Raw genomic sequence first — 23,102 nt, 5'->3', positions numbered from 1 at the left:
CAATACTTTCATCACTTCTCTAGTACCCATCTCAAGCAGATGGTAAAGAGTATACTGGCCAATGACTGCCACGCCTATTGCCAACCTTGTCGTCCAAGGACCAAAAGTTGGACTTTTGGACGACGGAGTATATGCGGACGTGCGCAGGCGGAAAAAGAGCACAAGATAAAGCAAGTTACGTAACAAAACCAGTTTGTCACGTGATGTTAAAGAAAGTTGTCTCCATGTCGATAACGACGAGACGAGTGGTGGAAATGTCAGCTTGGTAGTTTAATCTCCCCCCATCGCGCACCAAAAAAAAAATGTCCCAAGGAATCCTCATCACCGCCTCGAAAGTAGCCACACCCTTCAAGTCGGAGCTTCTTTCTGCCCTCGCCTCCCCTCGCTTTTCCTCGCGACCTCCGCACTTGGTCGGTATCCTCGCTACAAAAAAGGAGGATGCCAGGACCTATGCCGAGTTCACCAAGAAGGCGTGTGAGACCTTGGGGATCACATATGAGCTGAGACTCGTCGGTGAAGCAAGGGAGGGAATGGATGGTGAAGGTGTGGGGATCGAGGTTGAAGAAGCAATCCTCGAGGTATGTCATAAACGTTTTCTCCATTTTTTTCCCCCTTTTTTTGGCTCTTGGGGAGACGAGATGGAGAGCTGATCCTGAGACGAAAAACAAAAGGCAAACGAAGATCCCGAGGTGGACGGCATGATGGTCTACTACCCCATCTACGGCGGCCGTCAAGACCAATACCTCCAATCGGTCGTCTCCCCGCAGAAAGACGTCGAGGGTCTCAACCACCAATTCCTCTTCAACCTCTACCACAACGTCCGTTTCATCAACCCGCTCACGCTCCGTCCCATCCCTGCTTCGCACTTGCCCGAGCCCTTGCCGAGCAAGTCGGGCGATAGCTCCAAAGGCGAAGACGTTGCGCCGGAAGGTACAGTGAAATCCATCTTGCCCTGTACGCCCCTGGCGATCGTCAAGGTACTCGAACATATCGGCGTGTACAACAGGCTTCTCGCCTATGGCGATCGAGCGAGGGGCAAGGTGATTACCGTCATCAACCGTTCTGAAGTTGTCGGTCGTCCGCTGGCGGCCCTGTTGGCCAACGACGGCGCGCGCGTCATCTCCGTCGACCTTGACTCCATCGTCGAATTCTCCAAGCGGCCTTCCAAGTCGGCGGAAGGTAAAAAACCTTCGTCAGCGAGTCCACACCATATTACCACCCCCTTGCCTGATATGACACTGCACAAGGCGTTGAGTTTCAGTGACGTGGTGATTTCTGCCGTGCCTGTGGATAGCTTCAAGGTGCCAACCAGGGAGTTGAAGGACGGATGTGTTTGTGTGAATGTTGCTGGGGAGAAGAACTTTGAGACGGATGTCAGGGATCGGGTAAGCATTGTGCCATTGATATTTAGTTTGGTCGTGGGGAACAAAAAATGAGCTGACGATGATGATGAACTGTAGGCGTCTATTTACGTTCCCTCTGTTGGTGTCATGACCATCACCATGCTCCAGCGAAACTTGTTGAGGTTGTGCGAGTACCGCGATATGATCAAGAAGCAAGAGGCCTCCTTGTAGATAAAGAGTTGTAGTGTAGTAGGCAGAGGCGTGTCGGCATGTTGCGTTGTTCATCTTATTCTTCTTTACATGAATCGAGTTCTCGGCTCCATCATGGTCAGGTATATATCCACATCGGATTCATTTCTTTCTCTTCTACTTTTACCCACACTCTCGTGAAAAAGTATTCTTGCTTCCGCAAAATAATTTAAGAAAAAAAGGGAATTAATTGGGGTTGAAGCAAACAAGAACGCTATGACACAAGTAAAAAAACGGAGAACGCCTTCCAACCACAATTATGAAAAATTCAAGACTCAAAACCTGGCGTTACGGGTCGTTAATCCAAAAGAGGCTATCCGACATTCTCTGCTTTTCTCTGCACCAAGCCATCTTAGAGGGTCTTTTCATCTGATAAAATTGGATTAGCTCAAATTCTTCAGGAAACTAGACAAGACAAAGGCTTACGAGCGAAAGAGGAAGGGGCGGTGGTACCGGCGGGGTTGAAGCCAGTCTCCTTGGCAAGGGGGTCAGATGTACCGAAAGAAGATTGGCTTCGAGACTTGACGTTGCCAACCATGGGCCGGAGGAAGTGGAAGTAGAGAATCTCAGCACCTCGGGTGGCAGGGAGCATGACTGGATTGCTTCGTCAGCATACCGCTATACAGCAAGCAAAGACAGAATGCTTACGCCAGATGGTGAAAAGGGTCTTGAAAACAAAGTACATAGGAACCCAGTAGAGAACCGCCCTCAAACCCATGGACTCGACGAGGTTGAGAGAACCAAAGACGACCCAATAGGTCAACCACTGCTTGTCATCGTTGGTCTGAGGAGACTCAATGGCCAGGATGGAAAGATAAGCGGGGAGAGCCCAGCCGATGAGGTTGGAGATGGGCTGGGCAAGGCCAAACATATTGAAGAAGATGAGAAGGACAGAGCTGCGAGCGAAATAGAGCGTCAGCGTCATGGTCAAGTTTCTGCGGAAAATCCGGGAAAGCAGCCGCGAGCCGCGTCATAATTCAGGGAAAAAAAACTACAACTCACGAGAAACCAAGGGCGATGACACCGTAGGCCTTGGGGACCTTGGTCTGCTGCTCAAGCTGACGGAGGATTGGGTACTTGTTAAGCTGTGGGTGTTGAATGATGCATAGACAGGAAGAAGAAAGTTCAAGTTAGCAAACTATGCAATCAACACGGGATGGAACACCGTGGAAGGCGGTTGTCTGAAGGAAAAAAGACATACCTCGGCATCGAGAGCAGAGACCTGGCCGTTGGCAATGTTGAAAACCTGCTGGGCGTAGGGATTGTTGAGGAAGTTGTTCTTGATTTGCTCGGAATGGGCGGCCATCTAATGCAAAAGATATTAGCCGGGAGCGGGAGGTACAAAGGGTCGTGTGAGAGAGCATGACACCGGGGACGACGGCGAAACATGTATCATCAAACGGCTACACGTCTAGTGGCGACGCGGGGACACCCAGCCGGGAAGGAAGAAGGACAATAGGTGTATCTGCAGAGCAGGGCTGAGGAGACCATAGCCTTGTCGCTGACTCCTTATCTGGCTCCCCGGCGCGGCTTCTTGTGGCTGTTCTTTTCTCCTCTTTGGAAGACAGACTCACTGTGGATGCTATGTGTTGTTTGCAGGTGTCTCGAAGGAAAAGCCAGGATGGTGCGGATCAAAATGAGGAAGGAAGAAGGAAGAGAAAGAGATGGATGCCTTGTCGGTGTTGGGTATGATGGGAAGGGGAGCGTCCAGTCCGTTGCGTCATCCCCCGTCCGCCACATTGCCCTCCTACTCGGCGTTTATCGGGATTACATATGTGCGGGGCCACGCGAGTGCGCGTGGATTTTATTATTACGCAGGGCATCGTTCGGTCGCGTTATTATTAGCCTGCACGCGTCTTGTTCCCTGGGCTGAGGGGCAGACTTGGAACTAGCCTCTTTTCTTCCCCACCTGCCGCTTGATTTATCTGTTTCACTAGCCACAATGCTCGGATCACCTCGGGCACACTCACCCGCCGCCCCTCCGGCCGCGCGAGGAAGGAAGACAGGCCTCAAGTCAAGAGCCACCCAGATTCTTGCACTCAGATTCGGCTGGGTCGTGCTCGTTATATGGTACGAGGTGAGTGCCGCAGCAGCACGCGACGGTAGAGCTCACTGGTGCTGCAGGTCGGAGAAGTGAGTCCAGCATCCATAGGCGTCGTCCAGCAACCAGCCGGCCATCGCACCACACGTCGTGGCTTCAGTGCTCGACGCCGCGGAATTTTTGCCAAGCGCGATGTCTCCAAGGCACCCAGGGCCATCTAAGATTGCCCTCAGAGATCTGCCAGTCAGCTTGCAGTCCCAAGCAAGTCGGCCGGCCATGTGCATGCGTCTGTGGCGCAAAAGTTGCTGGACAATGCCAGGCACGGTCGATCGCTAGTTTATTTGGCACTGACAACACTCTTAGTTCTTCCACTCTCTCTCCACGTGTCGCTTCCCCGACTCTGCTCTGCGGCAGGCCTATCCCCAAGCCCCCCCGCCCACCCATGTCGTCCTCATCGCCGATCCGCACGTCCCCCATCCCCGACTGTCGTATCCGCCCGGCAATCCATGGTTGAATTGGGCCAAGCAGCAGATCGATGAGCTCTTCATGCGCAAAAGCTGGAATGTGGTTATGCGTCTAGGGAGGGTGGACCAGGTGCTTGTGCTCGGAGATATGTTGGACTCGGGAAGGGGAGTCATGACCGATGAAGAGTGGGTTGCCTGTCTGTCTTCTAGCATACGTACTTACGGAATTTAGGTACGAGGAGTACATCGCTCTATTCCGATCAATCTTCCAGCTCCCTCTCACAACGCCAATGCACTTTGTGCCAGGTAACCATGACATTTCCCTCGTTCCCAATGGCCGGTTCTCCGCTCAAGCTCGGTTACGGTACCAGCAATATTTCGAAACGCCCAATACCGTCCTTCCCATATCAAATCACTCGTTCGTTTTGCTTGATGCTGTAGGTTTGGTGGAAGAGGATTATCGGCGGTATGCTTCAGAGATGCAGTTTGGGGAGTGGGATGGTGTCAAAGGCGGTGTAATTGAGTTTGTCAAAGATTTGAGGGACAATCCTCCGCCTGGACCTAAAATCTTGCTTTCCCATATTCCACTCGCGAGACCTGAAGGCGCCACCTGTGGACCGCTGAGAGAAAAAGGACGGATATCAAAAGGTGCTGGTCCTGGATACCAAAATTTGCTCGGGAGTGAGACTTCCAAGTTCTTGTTGGATGCCATTCAGCCAAATATTGTGTTTAGGTTCGTTTCTTTTACATCTACTGGTCGAGGATAAGCTAACGATCTCTAAAGTGGGGACGACCACGATTACTGTGATTATGTCCACAAAGAGAATATCAGAGAGGTGACAGTTAAATCCTTTTCCTCGTCCACGGGCATCCGCCGTCCGGGACTTCAACTGCTCTCGCTAGTTCCTCCACCTACAGAATCCACCGCTGGCCTTCTCCCCACCCACGCCGACCGACCTTGTTTCCTGCCCGATCAGCTGGGTGTCTACTGGCGTGTCTACCTCCCTCTCGCTATCCTTACAGCACTGTACCTTTTTGTTACCAACCTTCATTCAGCGTACTCGCGATGGGACCGTTCTTCACACGCTCTTTCGGAGAAAATGCGGTCAAGTCCCGCTTTACTCTCTGCAGAGACCATGTCGCCCAATTCATTCTCATCACGGCGGAATGGACCTATACCACTTAGTATTCCCTCTCGCAAATCATCTTCACACCTCCCACTTTCTGCACCCTCAGCCATTTCCTCTTCCACCTTGCCCCGCCCGGTGCGGTACAACTCCACTCCTGCAGAGTACGCGCCAAGTTCCAGGAGCGGCCAGAGCAACCCTGTATCCCCATTTGGAAGTCCGAAACTGTCCGCCGTTGAGCGTTTTGCGGAGCGCGATGTAGAACGCGATGGAGAAGCAGCGTCTGCTAGCGTGACAGGTCTCAACACACCTCTCACCTTGTCTCGACGATCATCCTACATATACATGGACCGCGGTTTTCCATCTTCAGTCTCTGACGCTGCGCCTTTGTCCGCTTCGGGCACCACTAACTGGGGTTTGGGTGCAAACACGGGAGCCAGTTCGCCCTCGTCGTCGGGTTTTATTAGGAGAGTCTCTAGCGCCAACCTGTCGACGTTGGCCTCTATGAATGTCGCTCCTCCAAGCTTGAGCGTCACGTCTCCCGGTACACCCCGCCGTATCACCCTCCCCAGCCCTCTCCTCCTCCCGCATTCCCCTGCTCACGCGCAAGCCCACCCCCTCTCCCAAGCCTCTTCACACACCACCCACTCCCATCCAGCTGTGATTTACACTTTTCCCACCCCATCCAGGTCATGGCTCTGGTTCGAGAGGGCAAAGTCGTTTTTAAGATGGACATGGAAAGCAAGGAAGGGAGCCGTGGGCAAGAGTTGGAGAGAGTTGATCAGTGTTGCATGGGTTGGGGCTGTCGTTTGGCTGGGTGTGAATGCGTTGTTTTTCCTAGAGTGAAACACTCTCGAGTAAAAACACCGTGGTGCTTGGGTGCGTGCATGCTTGGGATCTTGGGATCTTGTGTTTTCCTGTGGTTTTCAAAGACGTGTGGAAAGATGTCGCCTGCGTTGCAAGCAGGGTGTATCCAAAAAAAAAAATTGTCTACTGTCTCGTCCTGTTTCTTTCTCTGTTTTTTCCCCTCCTAGATTTGGTCTCTTCGGTATCCGGAAGACATGTTGCATCATGAAGGGACTCTTTCTTCTCATAGAAAGGAGGAGACGGGTCGGTTGGCCGTCGTGGTGGCTTCATAGCCTCATGTACGTATGGGCTTTGAAGCGTGTAGCGTACATACATACTGCTGTTTACATGACCTACTTTTTCCACACATGGTATCTGGTATTCTCCTGCGGCAATATACTAGTTCTCCCAATCGCGCTTCATTAGGCATGTGAACGAATGACCATGTGAAGAAGCTCTTTAATGGGAAGGTGACGCATACGCAGTAATGAATCCCCCAGTACGTACGAGTACTCCTATTTAATGCAGTGGTATGCAGGTACGCCACTTTCCCACGGTCGATTAATTAAATCGATGGCTCGCATCTCCTCTTTCCGGCTTGGTTCATCTGCACAAATAAAAACAGCAATCTCATCAGCATCCCATACTTTATTGCAAATCATCATGTCTGACCTCGAGAACGAGCTTTTGGGTCTCGCAGAGGATGATCCTACCCGCCACAGGAAGCGTCACGGCTCAAATGATAGGAGTAAAAGAAATAGCAAGGCGTTGTACGTTATCCCCATCTGACTGTTCTTCCCTACAGACTATAAAAGGTTGACTAGGAGTGTTTTTTAGTATTGAAGATTCGGACGATGATGGAGAGGAGGAAGATATGGAGATGGAATCTGAAGATGATGAACCAGCTCTTCAGAGATCAAGAGGGCCGTTGAAGAACCCTTATCCCTTGGAGGGTAAATATGTGGACGAGGCGGACAGGGAGGCGTGAGTATCCTTTATTTTATTTATTTTGTTGAGTGTGATGGCTAATACAAGGTATAGTCTTGAGAACCTCCCGGAAATCGAGAGAGAAAACATCTTGGCGTCACGATTGGAAGAAATGCAAAAGTTCAAAGACTCTCAAGCGCTTGATGCGATGTTCAAGACTGCTCATGGTGGGGATGATGAGGAAGAAGATGATTCGAGAGCGAGAAAGAGACGTGAGCCGAACCATTCAGAACCATATAGAAGCTATGTGCTGATCGATCCACAGGCAAGCACACTAGTGTGAGCGAGAAGGCTTCTAGGGCACTCAACGTTTTGAAGAACAAGCGGAAAGCGAAGGATGAGCGTATGCAGCGCCGGGTAAGACTGCTCTCTATGGCAAATCGTTGGCCGACCTGACAAACGCAAAGGCTGCACGTCGTCGACATTCCCGATCTGCCTCTGCATCTTCCGAAGAAGAAGGCCAGATCACCCGCAGATCGCCGTCATACTCCCCTGAACGATCGCTTTCCCCTCAACCCAAAAACGTCCAGCCCAAGCTTAGCAAAGAGGAGGAAATGGATGCTATCGCGCCCAACAGGGCCGAATTGGAGAGTGCGAGGGTTAGTAGGTACGAGTTGGTGGATATGATGCACAAGGATGGCTTCGAGGACGTTATCACTGGTGAGTGCACAGCCATAGACACCTGGATGGGACTTAAACAGATGCCGCAGGTGCATACGTGCGAATTATCTCTCCTGATAGGGACGAGCATGGTAGGCCAAAGTACAGGCTTTACAAAATTGCGGATGTGGACGAGTCTGGACAGTTCGGATCGTATTCTATCGAATACCAGGGTCGACAAATCCGAGAGACTCGGGCTTTGCTTGTCAAATACGGTTCAGCATCGAGACTGTTCAGAATGGCGGATGTTTCTAATGGTGTGATTGAAGAAGTAAGTATAGGATCTTGTCGATTACTGACTAGAGTTAATTTTGTTCAGTCTGAGTTTCAGAGGTTTTCTATGACAAACCAAGCAGATGGTGTAAAAGCCCCTAAGCGGTCATTTTTAAAGAAGAAGCACGATGAAATAAAGGCTCTGAGAGAAAGGCCGATGACAAGCGTACGTCTTGTAACACTCATCCACTTATAGAGCTAAATTTCCATCGCAGGCTGAAATTGATCGCCGAGTTGACTCTCGTAAATCTCAAGAATCATCATTTACTCGAGTTAGCCTCCTCAAAATACATCAACTTATGAACACACGTGACCTCGCCCTCCGCCGAAACGACCACGTCATGGTCGAGAAGCTCAACTCCGACATTATCGCCCTCGGTGGCGATCCCAACACCGGCAGGCTTGTTGCAGAAAAGGAAGGGGAGAAGGATGACTACGATATGAAGATTCAGAAGATCAATGAAAACAATAAGAGGAAGACAAAGGAGGCAATGATGAGAGCTCATGCAGCTGCTGTGGCGAGGAAGAAGGCTGAAGAGGCCGTTGTTAAGGCGAAGCTGTACGGTTTATCCTCTCCGACTCCAACGAGCCTATACTAACCTTGTAATCTGATCCAATAGGGCTGCATCCCAAAACCCGTCTACAACAAGTACACCAGCAACGGATGTTCCCAAACCCGAGGTTCCACCGCCATCAGGTCAACGCAAGGGAGAGACTCCTCAACAATACGTGGCGAGGACGGTCCAGCTGGATCTAGATTTGGGAGATTTCTGATGTGTTCTCTCGACGAGTGGTGGGTGGAGCTGGGTTCTCTGCTATAGTCAATGACGAAGTTGGGATATGTTAATTCATGTATCCATTACTTCTCTCTACCATGCGCACAATGTCAGTCTACACCTTGGTTAGAGAGCTGTTGTCTACAATGACATTTGCGACTTACGAGAGTAGTGTAAGCAGAAGTCAGGTGTCGCGGTGGGAATAAGCCGCAGCCGTGCTTTGCTCGATTTGTATGATGTTGAGAACCGTAATACCTCAGCTGTGGGTCTAAGGAAGAAGCTGCCGCACTCTATTTTTCTTTGACTCTCAGACAAGGATGAAGAGTATATCAGGTGAAGATGACTTAGTCTGGCAAAGGTTAGATCAAAAATCTAGTTGTAATTCAATGCATAATGAAGATGATCATCATCTGTAACAACAACCCTGGATGATAGTAGGATGCTACGCGAGTCGCAGAACTGCAGAAGGTGAGGAGACGGACCTGTCATTTATTAGGGGTTGACTCAACAAAAAGGCCTCGGATATCTGGTCAAATTATGCACCCATATGGAGCGACCTGCAATTGGATTTTTGTTGTAGTTCCAAGCCGAAAACATCTGGAACGAACCGGCAGAACACGCAAATAATACAAAGAACAGTGTCATTTATTGAAGTGACTTTCAACGTGGGGGACTTGTTGTCTTTCACGGCGCGTTCAACGGCGTTCCAACTGTACTTTGCTTTCGGTTTCTTTTCTTGTCAACAACACACTGCTTTTATCTTCGTCCACAGTTCGCTTTTACTCCCCCATATGTCCCGATTCTCTGGTAGATCACTCGACAAGCTCTGGTTTGCGTTCTTCGCTGTGCGTTACTGGAAAGTGCCTTAGACTTATAAAACTAACATCACGACCTGTTTTCAGTTCCACCTTGTACGTATTACCCTTTGACCCGTTCAATTCAGTGCGTCCTGACATCAAACACAGCCAATATCTATCCTTCTCGACCTCCAATACCTCTATCCACCCTCTTTAATACCATCATCCCTCAAAGCATTCATGCTCTGGTCGATCAACCTCACTCGTGACCCAATCCTTCTCGGAGCTGTCAATAATGATCCGACATTCGGGTGGTTAAAGTGTTTCTCCTGGCTTGAAGCGGGATTCCAGGTCCCATGTTTTGTGGTAGGCCTTTGGGGGTTGTGGAACAGTGAGTATTTTGTGTGTCTTTTGTTTTTGCGACGAAAGCTGATGGAATGAGTGCCAAAGACGATAAGCGAGTGTACCGTGCGTAATGACGATACGTTATCCCTCTGTATCCTCATTAATAGCTGATATCTTTGTGAATAGCGGTCATCCTCGCCTATGGAGCTTCGACGGCTACTACCCTCCTCCCCTGTCTCCACACTATCTTCACTACCCAAGCTACTCCTCCTCACACGACTGCTGAGATCGCCAACCTTCTTGCTGAGTATGTGCCCTTTTTGCTCTTGCCCCTCGGTATGGCGGTGGATATGAGCTGGAGAATTGTCAAGATCATCAATGCTGCCGAGGGAAGGAAGAATGTGTAAATCGATGAGAAGGCAAATCAAAAGCTCAATGCAAAATGGATATACATGGGTTATATTGATACAACGTGAATGTGGTCTACTATCTAGATAATTATCCGAAGCTCTTCATTTGTCTCCCAGTAAGGTGTATACCCAGGAAACAAAGCTGCTCCCCCAAAGAACGCCTGCTTCCCGACCGTCCTTTTCCCTTTCAAAGTTCCTCCTCCCTTACTTCTTCACTGTCATCCTTGTCTTCCTTATCCCCCAACGAGATATAAAGCCAAATGAACGAAACGACTCCGATAAGGTATGGAGGCAAGAATCCCCATTCACTCGTTTTATCCACAAGAGGCCGATTCCACTCCCCATTGCCTTTCTTGGTCCCTTCTATCTTCCTAGGTAACACTTCGGGTATCTCCTCCGTAAGACTACCATCGTTGATACTCAAGCTCGTATGCTCCCAACCATCTTTGGAAGCTATTAGTCGAGATTCCAAGGGCAGCTCTGCACTTTGGGGCGATATTTCAACTCGAGCTACAGCTCCGAAAAAGTCTGTAATAAGGATTTGTTCCGGAGGGACACTGCTCAGGGAAGTTGATATTCCAGGATGAGAAAAGATTTTGGCAGGATCATACGTGTTGAACTGTTATTTGATGATTAGCTGTCAACACCTAAACAGGTACCAAAAGAACGACTCGCGAATTCCTGAAGACTGTTACGTGAAGTCTTGCCCACTGTCTCGAGATATTGAAGGACGTTGTGGGTAAAGCTGTCAATGACTGCGACGCCGATATCCATGTCATTGTGATGCTGCTCTTCGTCAGCCGAGCCTTTTAACGAAACAAGAGGTGGTAGTCTTACGGAGTACGAGCTTTCGCCCAAAGATGAAGATCCCGTAGCGATGATTTCGGGAGAATAAAACTTGGAGTACATTGTGTTTGCTTGACAGGTATCAATCACATAAAGCAACTTGTTATATCTATTTAACGAATCATAAGCGTGTGCTCTTCCCGCACAAACACAAACTGGCACTGACCTTCTCTTCTCCCACATTTGCTCGATAGCGTCCGCAACGTCATACGCCGAAACCTCTTCATTATCCTGAAACTTGAGAAACTCATTTCCTCCATGACCAGTCATATAGATGAACACATTCGACGACGCATCGCTCAATAACCGTTTCGAGCGCGGAACCGTAGCATCATGCCGGCCTGTCAATAACCTTAAAAAGCTCTCCACTGTTACCTCATACCCTTTGTAATCAACCTTTATCCCTTCTCCGTACAGATCCAGCATTTTTCCGGCGTTGGCGTAGACTGTCGCAGGGAAGGCGTTGCGTGCGTTACAGGCCACATCGTCGGCTAGCATGAGGATGATGTTGGAATCTGGAAGACCGAGACGTTTTAGGGTTCGGTACATTGCGAGTGTGTTGGCCATGTGCTGACAGTATTCATTAGTTTCACATACCGCCAGTAGCTTGAGTGTGGAGTGTTAAGATATTTACACGATAGTTGAACCAGTACCGAGAGCTGCAGACTAGCACAGCCCAGTTATTGGTATGCCCGTCTGTCGTGGTGTCATTTCCAAAAAGGTTGGATAGCTGAGGATCGAGCTGTTCGTGGGGAAGAGAGGATATTAATGGCGATAGCAGGAGGGATATAGCAGTGAGGATACGGGATAAACGCATTTTGAATAAGACGAGGAAAGAGTAGACAGTGAATATAACGGAATTTGTGGGTTTAGAAATATATGGCGGGATGGCTGACTGATAACCGGCGTAACAATGGAACTACTTTCCCACGGTCACGGTAACCTCCTATTAGTAATTTCCTAATACCCCAAGCTACAGCTGTAATCTAATGGTAATAGGATCACAAAACAATCCTAATTACGATAAGATAGAGAATTTTGTTTTCGCGTTTTTCGACGTACTGTCTTTCGTTTGTTCGTTTGCCCCTATACACATCTCTGAATCCAACATCTTTATCCAGCACCTCCCATGTTCTATGTCATTGGTCTCGGTCTCTCTGATGAGAAGGATATTACCGTCAAGGGCCTCGAGGTGAGTAATCTTCACTCAAAACGTCAAACCCTACAAGCGGTGATAAGCTAATCCCAACCCAATCCTTAACTTGGACTCATGTAGGCCGTAAAAAACTCTGCACGAGTCTATCTGGAGTCGTACACTTCCATCTTGATGGTCGAGAAGGAAAAACTTGAAGCGTTCTATGAGCGACCGGTCATCACTGCCACGAGGGAGATGGTTGAGCTCGAGGCGGACGATATTTTGAAAGATGCGGACAAGGTGGATATCTCGTTCTTGGTCGTTGGTGATCCTCTCGGGTAGGTTCAAAATACATGCATCAACAAAACAAGATGAAGATGAAGACAAAGATGGATGATTGACATTATAACGCATCTTACAGAGCTACCACCCACAGCGACCTCCTTCTCCGTGCCCAGTCGCGCAACATCCCTACTTCCATCATCCACAACGCCTCCATCCTCACCGCCCTCGGTTCTACCGGTCTGCAAATGTACTCCTTCGGCCAAACGCTTTCTTTACCATTCTACACTGAAACATGGAGGCCGGATAGTTGGTACCCCCGATTGGAAGAGAATTTGAGGTTGGGCGTCCATACTTTGGTGTTGTTGGATATCAAGGTTAGGGAGCAGAGTGAGGAGAATATGGCGAGGTGCGTGATCTTTTTTTTATTTGTAAGGTTTTGGTGGTAAAAACGAGCTGATGTATGGTGTGGGGGTTGTAGGGGCCGTTTGATTTACGAGCCTCCGAGGTTCATGAACCCAGCCCAGGCGTTCAACCAAATGCTGCTTACCGAATCCATTCGCCATCCCGCTCCCAGACATCCATCCCAATCCCAATCCACCGACCAAACCCAAAAACCCTCCCAACTTCCCTCCTCTTCCCACTCTGATTCCGAAGAAGAAGAAGAAGAAGCAGAACGCGTAGATCCTTATCCCAGCTTGATGCCCCCATCTCAAACCCTCGCCATCTCTCTCTCCCGCGTCGGCACCCCTTCCCAACGCCTCATCTCTGGTACACTCTCTGAACTCGCGGCTCTGGATGAAGAAGAATTTGGAGGGCCCTTACATTCAGTGGTGATTGTGGGTAAGAGGCTGCACCCGTTAGAGTTGGAGTATGCGGGCAAGTTTGCGGTAGGTGGGGAGCAAGGGGACTGGTGGAAGGTTGGGAAAGAGGTCTATGGTGTAGAGAGGGAGACTTTTTACTAAGAAAACTCCTGGACGGAGCCGTCTGGGAAATTGAATGGATCTTATTTAGACTGCCTATATGCTCCATAGTCCAGGATATGCATATGCCAGTTTGCCAACTTGAAAACTTCTGCTAGCTCATAATAAGGTTATAATAAGGTTAGACAACCAGGATCCAAAAAATCGTTCAGCTTGAACAACATATGCTGAGAAAGAATTCGATAGTACAATGCTAGGACGGTGCTTGATCTGTGTGGCAAGTTACAACTTGCTGGTACGTACAACCTTGACATGTTCTTTCTCTACTGGCGGTTTCCACGCCAAGCCACGGTAAAGCAATGTCGAAGGAGCTGTTCCAAACTCTACAGGGAGATCGAGATTCTACCATTTCGTCCTGTTTCAGTCTTTTACTTAACAGCTGTGCCAAAGGGAATGAACTGACTAGTTCGTAGACGGCGATGGTCCGTAGCATCGAGAAATGATGTATAGCATGTAAGGAGCAGTACCATAGCTGAAATCCCCCAAGTATATCCCCAATGAGTTTCTGGATTAAACTTTATGTGAGGGGAGGAAGACGTACCTCTCGTCCGACAGTACTGCCCATCTCTTGCTTGGTAGGCGTTATAGCCGCTACTTTGACGATTCTCTCCATCTCATCTGCCAGTCCATCCCTCTCCTCGCTCGCATTATCTTGCGCGTCCAACCCCAGACCTGCCCGTTCATTTCTCTCCCTTCTCCCTCGTGTTTCATTTATCCTTCGGTCTGCTTCATTCCCACTCTTTCGTCCGCGTCCCCGCTCCATGCACAATTCTCCCCAAGCTGAAAGGTCTTTACTAATTTGACGCATAGCTGATCGACATGAATCGAGTGACCGAGCGATGGGGCGGCGAGAAGATGGGAGGATAGCATCGTAGTTGATCTCTGGGATGTGTGGCGCTGTAGTAGGTACAGGATAGAGAGGTAATAAGAATGCTCGGAAAGTCTCGATGACCTGCCCAAGGCGCAAAGACGTCAGTAGGGTCCAAGCATGGAATGAAAAAAAAAAGGAGAGAGCATACATGACGAAAGTGTTTGCCCAGGGTGCCACCAGGTAACAGGGCACTATCTTTGCTCAACTGCTCGTCTGTCCGCACATGGTGCTCGAGGATATCGACGGCGGAGTCTATGAGTGCGATGGACAGGGTCCAGAGGGCTTCTGCGCGGTCAGCGTGCTGGCGTGTGGGCATGGGGACGAGAGTGTGGTTGAGCGTGGTGGGCTGCGACATGCTGAATTTTTTATTTTTTTATTTTTGCGTGGCAATAGGGAAGCGTGAAGTGAAGATCCATCGAGTTGATGCTGAGAGATCGATATGACGTGGTTTCTGTCTTGATCTGGATGGGAATTGGGCCGGAAAGTGGGGGGGCAGTGGGGCGTTGTTTGGTTCCGGCCAAAAGATTTTGGGATCTGGGCGTGGAAGCCGGCGCGTTCCATGTTCCATATTCAGCCGAGTTGGGAGTCCGAGTTAGGCGAGAAGGCGCCGACGGGGGAAAAGTCGGAATAAGTCACCGCCAGAAATCAACAGACGCTGCGGACTTCTCACAAGCGGTGCTCGCTTCACTGCAGTCACAGCATATTTCCATCTCCACTTCTCAACTTGTCATCCTGCAAGACACCCACTCCAAGCAATCCTTCTCGACCCGCCGTCTAGCCAGCCACAACGCGACAACGGTATGTCAAGTCCAATCGACGGCCATCTTCAGTCCCAGCCACAGCGGCAGTCGTACAGAGAACAAGAAGGTGCGATGGCAGAGCAAGATGTAGGACTGCTCGCACCCGGGCCGGCAGCGTACCAGTACGATACCCCATACGAAGACGACGATGGACCGTACAGGGATAGAATGATGACCACTTCACCGTCGATCGGTCCATGGGACTCTGCTTCTCAGTGTTCATTACCGCATCACTCCCAGCCAGGTTTTCCCCTCCCACAACCAAGCCATATGCCACTTGCAGGCGAAGGTACCCAGCTGAGCGGGGAGAAGCATCTCACTGATAAACCGAGTTATGGCGATTTAAGCTATATCGACGAAGATGGCGAGTATAATCGGACTGACAAGCTTCTCCCTGGCAGTACCATCTTGAACGGTTCAAGGGCATTCGACACTGTCGAGATGGGCAACGTCAGACCCCTTTCTTCGTACGACGATGATCCAGCCAAGTATGCTTCGTACCAAGACCAACCATCTTATCCTTACCCTCCCCAACAGGGTCAAGAAGGCGGATTTGCAGGTTTCACGAGACCGAGCAACCTTTACATCATGTTACTCTTCCCAACTGGCCTTGATAGGTTACTGTCACTGTTCAATGTCAAGGCGGGTGCATACCCGGTCGAGCAGGCTATTGAGAGGAAAAAGAGAGGGTTGGGAGGGCAAAAATATCCTGTGGCCGCTTGGTGTTTGACAGCAGGTAGGTTTACAGGATGGCATGTCGGAAGATGCTGACGTGATGTAGCGATGACGGCTGTTATGATTTACGAAATGGTTAGAAATTACCAGGCTATGGGAACACCTATCGCAATCAAGGTGTGTATCTCTTTAATGCATAAAAGTGTACTAACTGATATCAATCTGGTTTATAGCCAACATTCAACTACATGGTACATTTTCACTTTATTCCCGTCTCCCATTCTTTATGATAGCTGACAACCATATGCCAGATCGGTCCATCTTCGGAAGTTCTCATCAACATTGGAGCTCGTTTCCCACCTTGTATGAAAAATGTTTCGGCTTTACCAGCTACCTTTGAGCTTGCTTGTCTGAACGATACCTCCAGGTAATTATCACCCACTCAAAAAAGGGGGATTCACAATCTCATGATAACGTCGTGTTGATAGCTCACCAACAACGACTTGTACCATTGAACAAATCTGTGGACATGGCGGCTTCCACGGTGAAACTCCGGACCGTATGTCCTTCCCCCAAGAAGAAAAACACTCACACTCACAAACATATGTACTTATATATAGAATGGTGGCGATTCATCCTCCCCATCTTCCTACACGTCGGTATCATCCACCTCATCGTCAACATGCTCGTCCAAATCATCGTGTCTGCCCAAGTCGAGCGCGAAATGGGGACTATCCCATTTTTGATCGTGTACATGCTGGGGGGTATCTACGGATTTGTTTTAGGAGGTAATTTTACGAGGACGGGGATACCGAGTGTAGGAGCGAGTGGAGCCTTGTTCGCGACTGTACGTTCCCGTATTCTAGAGTTAAGGGGCGAGAAAAAAAAATGACTAATTGTGGGGAACTGGTAGAATGCGTGCGTGTTGGTGGATTTGGTTTTACATTGGAAATACGAAGAAAGACCGAAATTGAAAGCGTTCCTACTTTTCCTCGAATTCGTTATCGGTTTCGCCATGGGCTATATGTACGTCTCGACTCCCTTTTCCCATCCCCAACCGAGCTGAAGACTAACCCTAACGCTCCCACCGCACAGCCCCAACGCGGTCGACGGCCTCGCGCATCTCGGAGGCTGGGCAATGGGTATCCTGTGCGGTACCATCCTCTACCCAGCTATAACCGAGACGAAGAGGCGGAAATATGTGATTTGGGGATGTAGGGTCGTGGCATTGGCGTTGATTATCATGGCGATGGTGATGACTATCAAAAACTTTTGTATGTCCCCCTTCCCCCCTACTCCGCCTTTTCCTATTGAGAGAAACGAAAGGATACTAATGCGATGGGTGCAGATACAGACGACCCAAATGAAGCTTGTGAATGGTGCAAATACCTAGCTTGTATCCCTACAAGCTCAAACGATTATTGTACTGGTACCGTACGTCTCTTCTTCTTCTTCTGTTCCTTGTTCTTCTCCCTTTTCTTCAGAATAACGTTGTCTTGGGATCATTCTTGGCCCGGGTGGGGAGAGAAGCTGATGGTGGATTGAATTGCAGGGTATCACAACTACAGGCACTTCTACTACGAAACGCTCTTGGGATTTGCTATGAGGAAGAGCGTCCCATACACCCAACCCGTTTCAACCCTCCCCCAGAAGAAATATCCCGCACAAACGAAAAAATGCCATATGTTCAACTAAATTAACTTCGAAACGAAACATCCACGAAATTCACGAAGAATAAACGGAAAATGATGGACAATTTTTTATCTGCATATTTAGATCTACGTTAGACCAATTTTTTGTACATACTCTACCATTTCTAAGTTATACAATGCACCTTTACTTGCCTGGAGTAGTTTTTCCTTTATTTTTCCTGCTTGTATGCATAGCCTACCATGATTTTTGAGTAACAAGATCTTGAATCTCGATGGTGTAGGCTTACAGCGTCAAGAGTCAAGCGGTGGTCGTAATCACGGAGGACGTCCTTGTTAGCAGATGTAGTGAGTCGAATATTACGAATAGATTTTAGTTTCATATCTGGTTTACACTTTGCCCTTTCAAGATCACATTTGTGCAGTCTACCGTTCAAAGGCCGAAAACCTTGTCTTCATGTTCTTTTTAGTCTGTGATATGTTTAACAAAAGCTGATTCAAAAAAACAAGTATCAAAAAAACGTAGTAGACCATTTGGAGCTATATGTATAATTTATCGTAGCCATACAGAATCATCAACACCTCAAGCAGCTAAAATACACGCACCTATTCATAAGAATATCAGCCTACTGCTAGGGATTTGGGGGGGACCCTCCTCTCAACTTACCGGGACGAAGGGCGCACCAACGAGGCTGCAAAGGTGCAGCTCTCACACCTCTTCCCACCATTCTATAACGGATATCGTGCATTCTAGGTAGCGCCTTGTTTGAACCTGTGTACTTGAAAAATCAGCATGTTATGAACGGAAAAACATTGAGGCAATTGGGACTGACTGCGAGGTCGGCTGTCTGGTCCTGGCCCTGACCAGAAAACTTCCGCTAAAGCTGCTGCTCTAGGCCAGAGAGTAGGCTCCAAGTTCGTCTCGTCCGTCTGTGTTTAACGTCAGTCTCAATTAATGTACAAGGACAGGAGGCTAGTTTACCTGCTCTGTCCAGAGCGATGTTTGACCTATCAATCAAATTAGCTTGTCCCCCGTTATGAATGCGTTGACGCACCACCCAAAACCAAGTGCCTCTCTTCGTCTTTGACATCTTTGAAAGGGTCGAAACTAAAAACATACTGGTTAGGATAAAATAAATATGCTTTGGATTTCAATATAAACTCACGAATACATTCTTGCCCAAGACTTCATGGGATCACACCAGCTGTTATTACCTCCCTCTTCCCCTATCCATCCGCCTTGTCCACAGTCCTAAGGAGCTCATTTTAAGCCATAATTCACGTAACAGCAACAGCTGGCACACTCACCAGGTAAAAGTAGTCTGCCGAAGCGTGGACTATACGGTATCCTTGGTCCAGAACCTTGCGAGCGTCCGCAGAGTTGACCCAGATATCAACAATGGTGTCATTAGTAAGAGAAGACATCGTCCCGTGATTGAGCGCCTGTGAACCATCCAGATCAGATTTCGGTGGGTGATAAGAGAATCAACAAGGGCCTACCATCTCTTGCCAGACCACTGGAGTTTTTCCTGCCTGCCTCAAGGGGGCATGTGTCTTTTCAGTAAAATGATCCAAGGCGTCATCCAACGTCCAGCCTTTGGCTTTCAGCTTAGACGCCGTAGGCATATCTTCCAACTACACACATAATGAATATCGGAAAAGTATTCATGATTGTCCCTTACCATGCAGTTCATATTGATCTCATCCCCTCCCGTACTGAAATATCCTCCTTTGGACAGACTGCCGATCTCCCGCAGGAGCTGAGCCGTCCACTCTGTCACCTTCTCGTCGGCAAATCGCAATTGTCCTGCTGGAGGCTGGTGAGCAAAGTGTTTGAATGGCGTTGACTCGAAGCATGCCACGAAGGAGGGATGCGAAGGAGCAATAGAGGCAGTGTGGCCCGGTGTGTCAATCTCGAGAAGGGTGTCAATGCCTCTCTGCCGAGCTTTTGGTCAGCCCGAGTTCTCATTTTCTGAGTGAAAGGCTTACGTGGCCTGCATAGTCAATGATCATTTGCATATCTTTCTGGCTATACCTCTCAGACTGAGAGGATGCTCCTTTGGCTGCGAGTTCTGGATAGCTGTCAAGATCTAAAGGCCATGAATTGGAGTCCGTGACGTGCCAGTGGAAGACGTTGAGCTTAACCATGGACATCGTATCCAGTATCTGTTCTGCTGTATTAGCAAGGCCTTTTGCTTGAAGCCTTGCATACTCACCTTCAGGATGGATGGAACGGAAAAGTAATGCCTCGAGGTATCCAATAATACTGCACGCCAGCCAAAACTTGGCTTGTCTTCAATATGATAAGGAGCGAGTGGAGCATACACTCTGTCCGATCCCTGAACTCCAGCCTCAAGGCTGTAGAAGAGGCCTTCGAAGGTGCTGAGACCTCTGAACGCACCCAAAGCCCCTCGAGAGCTGATCGTCGCTTTCCCCTTGAGAGAGAGATCAAGCGTATATGCCTCGAGCTCGGCGCGTTCTTCGACGGGTGCAACGGTTTCCGAGAGGATATCGGTACCATTATAGGCAGTGAAATCAATGTGCAAGGTGTCGAGATAGTATGCGCAAGATCTAATAGCACCAGAGCCGCCGGTGAAAAACTCTGATCCTTCGTTGGGCGAAAGATACGTTACCTGGGTGTTCTTCAAGCGGTGTTGAGTTGATGTGATGGCATCTTGAAGGTCAGTCGGGAAAGTGGCTAAAGATGAGGGGGCTGCTTGTATGCTGAAATTGGTAGAAAGACAAACAGGCGTCGACCCATCCCCGATGATGTAATGCCTAGGCAAAGGGACGACATTGATATCGGGTTTGGCCGAAAGAGGAGACGAAGGAGCAAGGAACGGTAGAGACGAGGTGAGAACTTCGAGCAGGCCACTGAAGAGCATTATAGAGATGGCTACGCGGGGGTGTAAATGTATGGCGGAGACATGTGGAAGACAATAAGGTGTGTGTGTGCAAGAACTTTTATATTCCCAGAGTGCGTGATGAGCGTCAAACAATAGTCAGGGTAAAGTGGACCACCAAAGTGGAGGAATCGCCGATCTTGCCGAAGCCCGAAGTAGATGAATGCGTTGGATTCGTTATATTTACATAGCTTTACTACAACATCTAAAAGGCTATGGTAATGATGAGATGCGGGGTATTCCCGAAAACTCTCTACTATACACATTCATTTTCCCCATTATGAAATCCGCAGTTCGTCTTAAATTGTCCCGAAGTCTCTCATCCTATCCTCCTCCATGTGACCGGTCCTGCCCATCGTAGCCGCCGTTGTATGCCCTGAACCGTTGGCGGGTAAACCCGTGGCGCCATCAAACTTCATGGCCTTGCTTCCTGGCGTAAGAGAAAATAGCAATGAATTGATTTGATCGTCAATGACCCGCTTGGCGAGACCGTCTGCTTCGCGAGTAAGGATAGCAAAGTGTTTCTATAAAGGACATTTGTCAGAATAAAATTCAAAGCGACTAGATAAATTATACCTTAAGTTTGGCATCAGCCTTTGTGAATAGCTCTGACACTTGCGGCGTCAGTTTTTGGCCATCGCCAACCAATGTCCGATCGCCCGGCACATCTCCAGCAATGAATGCCAGCAACGCGTCTCCGCCATTTTCCATTTGACCGCCCACATCATCAGTAGGACTCATAGCTCCATAATACCCTTGTTGATTGGCAAAGGTCGCTGTGGACAAAGAATTTGCGCCAGGGCTCTTTGTATTGGCAAATGGGAGCGGCTCCCGTCGAGCAGTATGGATGACGGTGGAAGGATGTGCAAGAGAAGCAACAGATTTGGGTAAAGGACGTGATGACGGAGAGGAATTTGAAAGGGATGAGGGAGGTGCTGGGGGAAGGAACATTCCAAGAAGCTTCCTGTAAATGTCGCGGACAATGGAGCATGCAGTCGTATGCACTTGGAAGAAGTCAGGGGCAAAAGGCTAGAGGGACTAAAATCAGTTATCGCACTAATCACCTATCATTCGTAGTCCTAACCAGGTTAAAGTTGAGGAGAAATGATTCTGAACCATCCATCGCAAGACCAAAATCCGACATCATTGATCCACTCCCGGTCACTCTCCTACCAGACCGCGGTCCCCTGAACAGGCTTCTCTATAAAGATATTCAGTATCTTGGCGATGTTCGTATAGCCTGACACTCACTACTCCTTTTGTAGCAGTACTACCTTCGCAGAAGCTCTCCCATTCTTCTAGTAACTTGATTAATGCTCTCAAGAAATCTCCAGAAGCAGGTATATCGAACAAAGCCGAAAGAGATATTCCCAGCGCGTAGTAATTGCGAGCTCGAGTCTCGAGATGTTTATAACCTAACATTTGCTCAATATCTGTACGGGATATGCGGACAGTATTGAACCAATGGGCATCTCTATGAGATCAATCAATTAAATTGTGCGATATTGCGGCTTCTAGCGGAAGAGAACAACTTACCCTTGATACCACTCCATCATGTAGCTCCAGCTCAATATTCTGTCTCTAACCACCTTGTACACATCTTCAGGCCTCCTAAGGATTACCCCATTCTTTCCTTCAGCCTCTTTACCCTTCTCCTTTCCTCCTCCGATGGAGTATGTCTGGCTTGAACTTCTTCCGCCTCCAGGGACTGTAAAACTCTCAGGAGCACGACCGTGTGTGCTCACACTCATAGACCTTGTAGACATCGAGGTGCTATCATTTTCCGATGTTGGACTGTAGAATTCATCGGCGACCAAGGTAAGTGTGCTTGCGGATGGTGGTGAGCTGTGAGTTGTGGAAGGCGCCGAGCTGGATGTGAGAGATTGCCGTGGTTTGCCTAGAGCTTGAAGAAATGACTGTTGATGTGCATGCGACAATAGGAAAGAGAGGTGTCCGAACTTATTAGCAGGATCCTCACGACATAGAATAGGAACGCGGACTTGAAATGAACGAGATACGTACATTAGATTGCTACAGTCGTCAGCAAACAACTTCACCTCGACAACCAAAGAACTGCTCACCTTTCTGCGCATGCTTGTCTTTCCCGACTTGATTTCCATTTTCTCCCCTGGATCTGTATATGCAAGCTGAAGAAGATGAAAAAACGACCCGAGTGGGATGAAAAAAGGGGTAAGGGCCTGCGCTCGCTGGCCTGAACAACTTGACGATGTCAATAGATAGTTCGGATCACGTGACCCGGTAATGTCACCTAGACAAATAACAATCAGGGTGCTAGACTGGTCATAAAAATAAGGAGAAAGCAACAGATGCAGTTACAACAACTTCATCCTGCATATATAGAAATTCATAGTTCAGTGGAATTTTTGGATACATTTATGTATAGAAAGGCAACATATGGTTGTTTTTCATCGAGTAAACACCGTTGGTGAAACGGTATCATGCATCGTTGCCATTTGGTGATTTTCGATGCGGCAAGGGTTCGACTCCCTTACGGTGTATTTTTTCCTCTTTTTGCGTTAATTAAACATTCGTTCGTTTTTCTTTGTGCACATTCATGACAGACGTACATCACTTCTTGTTGTCTGGCTTATGAGTCTAAGCTCGACACAAGCTCCTCGA

The 23,102-nt window shown here is 48.7% G+C and overlaps 11 protein-coding genes and 1 non-coding gene across 12 annotated transcripts; 7 read left to right on the top strand and 5 right to left on the bottom strand.

Annotated features, from left to right (window-relative positions):
• Nucleotides 1-265: 265 nt before the first annotated feature.
• Nucleotides 266-1,675, top strand: CNF03710 (methylenetetrahydrofolate dehydrogenase (NAD+), putative). Its single transcript, XM_571443.2, has 3 exons — nt 266-578; nt 672-1,385; nt 1,461-1,675. The coding sequence occupies exons 1-3, from the start codon at nt 303-305 to the stop codon at nt 1,572-1,574; spliced, it is 1,104 nt and encodes a 367-aa protein (XP_571443.1). The 5' UTR covers nt 266-302; the 3' UTR covers nt 1,575-1,675.
• CNF03700 (membrane organization and biogenesis-related protein, putative) lies at nt 1,660-3,229 on the bottom strand. Its single transcript, XM_571441.2, has 6 exons — nt 3,167-3,229; nt 2,794-2,898; nt 2,595-2,677; nt 2,241-2,488; nt 2,019-2,186; nt 1,660-1,961 (listed from the first exon to the last, which is right to left on the bottom strand). Exons 2-6 carry the CDS (start codon nt 2,896-2,898, stop codon nt 1,945-1,947), a joined length of 621 nt encoding a protein of 206 aa, XP_571441.1. The 5' UTR covers nt 3,167-3,229; the 3' UTR covers nt 1,660-1,944.
• A 214-nt stretch (nt 3,230-3,443) lies between these two features.
• On the top strand, nt 3,444-6,498 carry CNF03690 (CDC1, putative). The gene is made up of 5 exons (XM_571653.2): nt 3,444-3,669; nt 3,717-3,725; nt 3,997-4,283; nt 4,330-4,830; nt 4,882-6,498. Exons 1-5 carry the CDS (start codon nt 3,535-3,537, stop codon nt 6,068-6,070), a joined length of 2,121 nt encoding a protein of 706 aa, XP_571653.1. The 5' UTR covers nt 3,444-3,534; the 3' UTR covers nt 6,071-6,498.
• Nucleotides 6,499-6,716: 218 nt separating this feature from the next.
• CNF03680 (rtf1 protein, putative) lies at nt 6,717-8,833 on the top strand. Its single transcript, XM_571655.1, has 9 exons — nt 6,717-6,840; nt 6,908-7,054; nt 7,112-7,269; nt 7,323-7,414; nt 7,465-7,717; nt 7,768-7,988; nt 8,037-8,156; nt 8,206-8,549; nt 8,611-8,833. Exons 1-9 carry the CDS (start codon nt 6,734-6,736, stop codon nt 8,762-8,764), a joined length of 1,596 nt encoding a protein of 531 aa, XP_571655.1. The 5' UTR covers nt 6,717-6,733; the 3' UTR covers nt 8,765-8,833.
• Nucleotides 8,834-9,459: 626 nt separating this feature from the next.
• CNF03670 (expressed protein) lies at nt 9,460-11,264 on the top strand. Its single transcript, XM_571657.2, has 5 exons — nt 9,460-9,611; nt 9,669-9,677; nt 9,732-9,954; nt 10,014-10,031; nt 10,095-11,264. The coding sequence occupies exons 1-5, from the start codon at nt 9,558-9,560 to the stop codon at nt 10,313-10,315; spliced, it is 525 nt and encodes a 174-aa protein (XP_571657.1). The 5' UTR covers nt 9,460-9,557; the 3' UTR covers nt 10,316-11,264.
• On the bottom strand, nt 10,335-11,992 carry CNF03660 (GPI-anchor transamidase, putative). The gene is made up of 5 exons (XM_571632.1): nt 11,799-11,992; nt 11,331-11,734; nt 11,156-11,273; nt 10,994-11,104; nt 10,335-10,937 (listed from the first exon to the last, which is right to left on the bottom strand). The coding sequence occupies exons 1-5, from the start codon at nt 11,979-11,981 to the stop codon at nt 10,506-10,508; spliced, it is 1,248 nt and encodes a 415-aa protein (XP_571632.1). The 5' UTR covers nt 11,982-11,992; the 3' UTR covers nt 10,335-10,505.
• Nucleotides 11,993-12,237: 245 nt separating this feature from the next.
• On the top strand, nt 12,238-13,645 carry CNF03650 (diphthine synthase, putative). Its single transcript, XM_571439.2, has 4 exons — nt 12,238-12,356; nt 12,441-12,637; nt 12,721-12,990; nt 13,063-13,645. The coding sequence occupies exons 1-4, from the start codon at nt 12,294-12,296 to the stop codon at nt 13,544-13,546; spliced, it is 1,014 nt and encodes a 337-aa protein (XP_571439.1). The 5' UTR covers nt 12,238-12,293; the 3' UTR covers nt 13,547-13,645.
• On the bottom strand, nt 13,600-14,805 carry CNF03640 (hypothetical protein). The gene is made up of 4 exons (XM_024657441.1): nt 14,584-14,805; nt 14,106-14,516; nt 13,968-14,036; nt 13,600-13,906 (listed from the first exon to the last, which is right to left on the bottom strand). Exons 1-4 carry the CDS (start codon nt 14,788-14,790, stop codon nt 13,787-13,789), a joined length of 807 nt encoding a protein of 268 aa, XP_024513151.1. The 5' UTR covers nt 14,791-14,805; the 3' UTR covers nt 13,600-13,786.
• A 301-nt stretch (nt 14,806-15,106) lies between these two features.
• CNF03630 (conserved hypothetical protein) lies at nt 15,107-17,805 on the top strand. Its single transcript, XM_024657440.1, has 10 exons — nt 15,107-15,971; nt 16,017-16,087; nt 16,144-16,161; nt 16,222-16,337; nt 16,399-16,469; nt 16,531-16,757; nt 16,824-16,936; nt 17,006-17,184; nt 17,259-17,344; nt 17,463-17,805. The coding sequence occupies exons 1-10, from the start codon at nt 15,236-15,238 to the stop codon at nt 17,514-17,516; spliced, it is 1,671 nt and encodes a 556-aa protein (XP_024513060.1). The 5' UTR covers nt 15,107-15,235; the 3' UTR covers nt 17,517-17,805.
• A 154-nt stretch (nt 17,806-17,959) lies between these two features.
• CNF03620 (Beta-hexosaminidase precursor, putative) lies at nt 17,960-20,552 on the bottom strand. The gene is made up of 11 exons (XM_571630.2): nt 19,776-20,552; nt 19,549-19,725; nt 19,242-19,496; nt 19,060-19,194; nt 18,868-19,002; nt 18,726-18,811; nt 18,615-18,667; nt 18,542-18,567; nt 18,393-18,489; nt 18,227-18,331; nt 17,960-18,165 (listed from the first exon to the last, which is right to left on the bottom strand). Exons 1-11 carry the CDS (start codon nt 20,442-20,444, stop codon nt 18,143-18,145), a joined length of 1,761 nt encoding a protein of 586 aa, XP_571630.1. The 5' UTR covers nt 20,445-20,552; the 3' UTR covers nt 17,960-18,142.
• Nucleotides 20,553-20,633: 81 nt separating this feature from the next.
• CNF03610 (expressed protein) lies at nt 20,634-22,764 on the bottom strand. The gene is made up of 7 exons (XM_571435.2): nt 22,544-22,764; nt 22,485-22,493; nt 21,999-22,378; nt 21,714-21,936; nt 21,547-21,663; nt 21,039-21,491; nt 20,634-20,986 (listed from the first exon to the last, which is right to left on the bottom strand). The coding sequence occupies exons 1-7, from the start codon at nt 22,580-22,582 to the stop codon at nt 20,762-20,764; spliced, it is 1,446 nt and encodes a 481-aa protein (XP_571435.1). The 5' UTR covers nt 22,583-22,764; the 3' UTR covers nt 20,634-20,761.
• Nucleotides 22,765-22,899: 135 nt separating this feature from the next.
• Nucleotides 22,900-22,981, top strand: CNF03600. The gene has a single exon. It is a non-coding gene; the product is annotated as a tRNA-Gly (tRNA).
• Nucleotides 22,982-23,102: the final 121 nt, after the last annotated feature.

This window comes from Cryptococcus neoformans (assembly GCF_000091045.1).
Source record: "Cryptococcus neoformans var. neoformans JEC21 chromosome 6 sequence".
In the NCBI taxonomy this organism is placed as follows: domain Eukaryota; kingdom Fungi; phylum Basidiomycota; class Tremellomycetes; order Tremellales; family Cryptococcaceae; genus Cryptococcus; species Cryptococcus deneoformans.
This window is presented reverse-complemented; position numbering and strand designations above follow the sequence as displayed.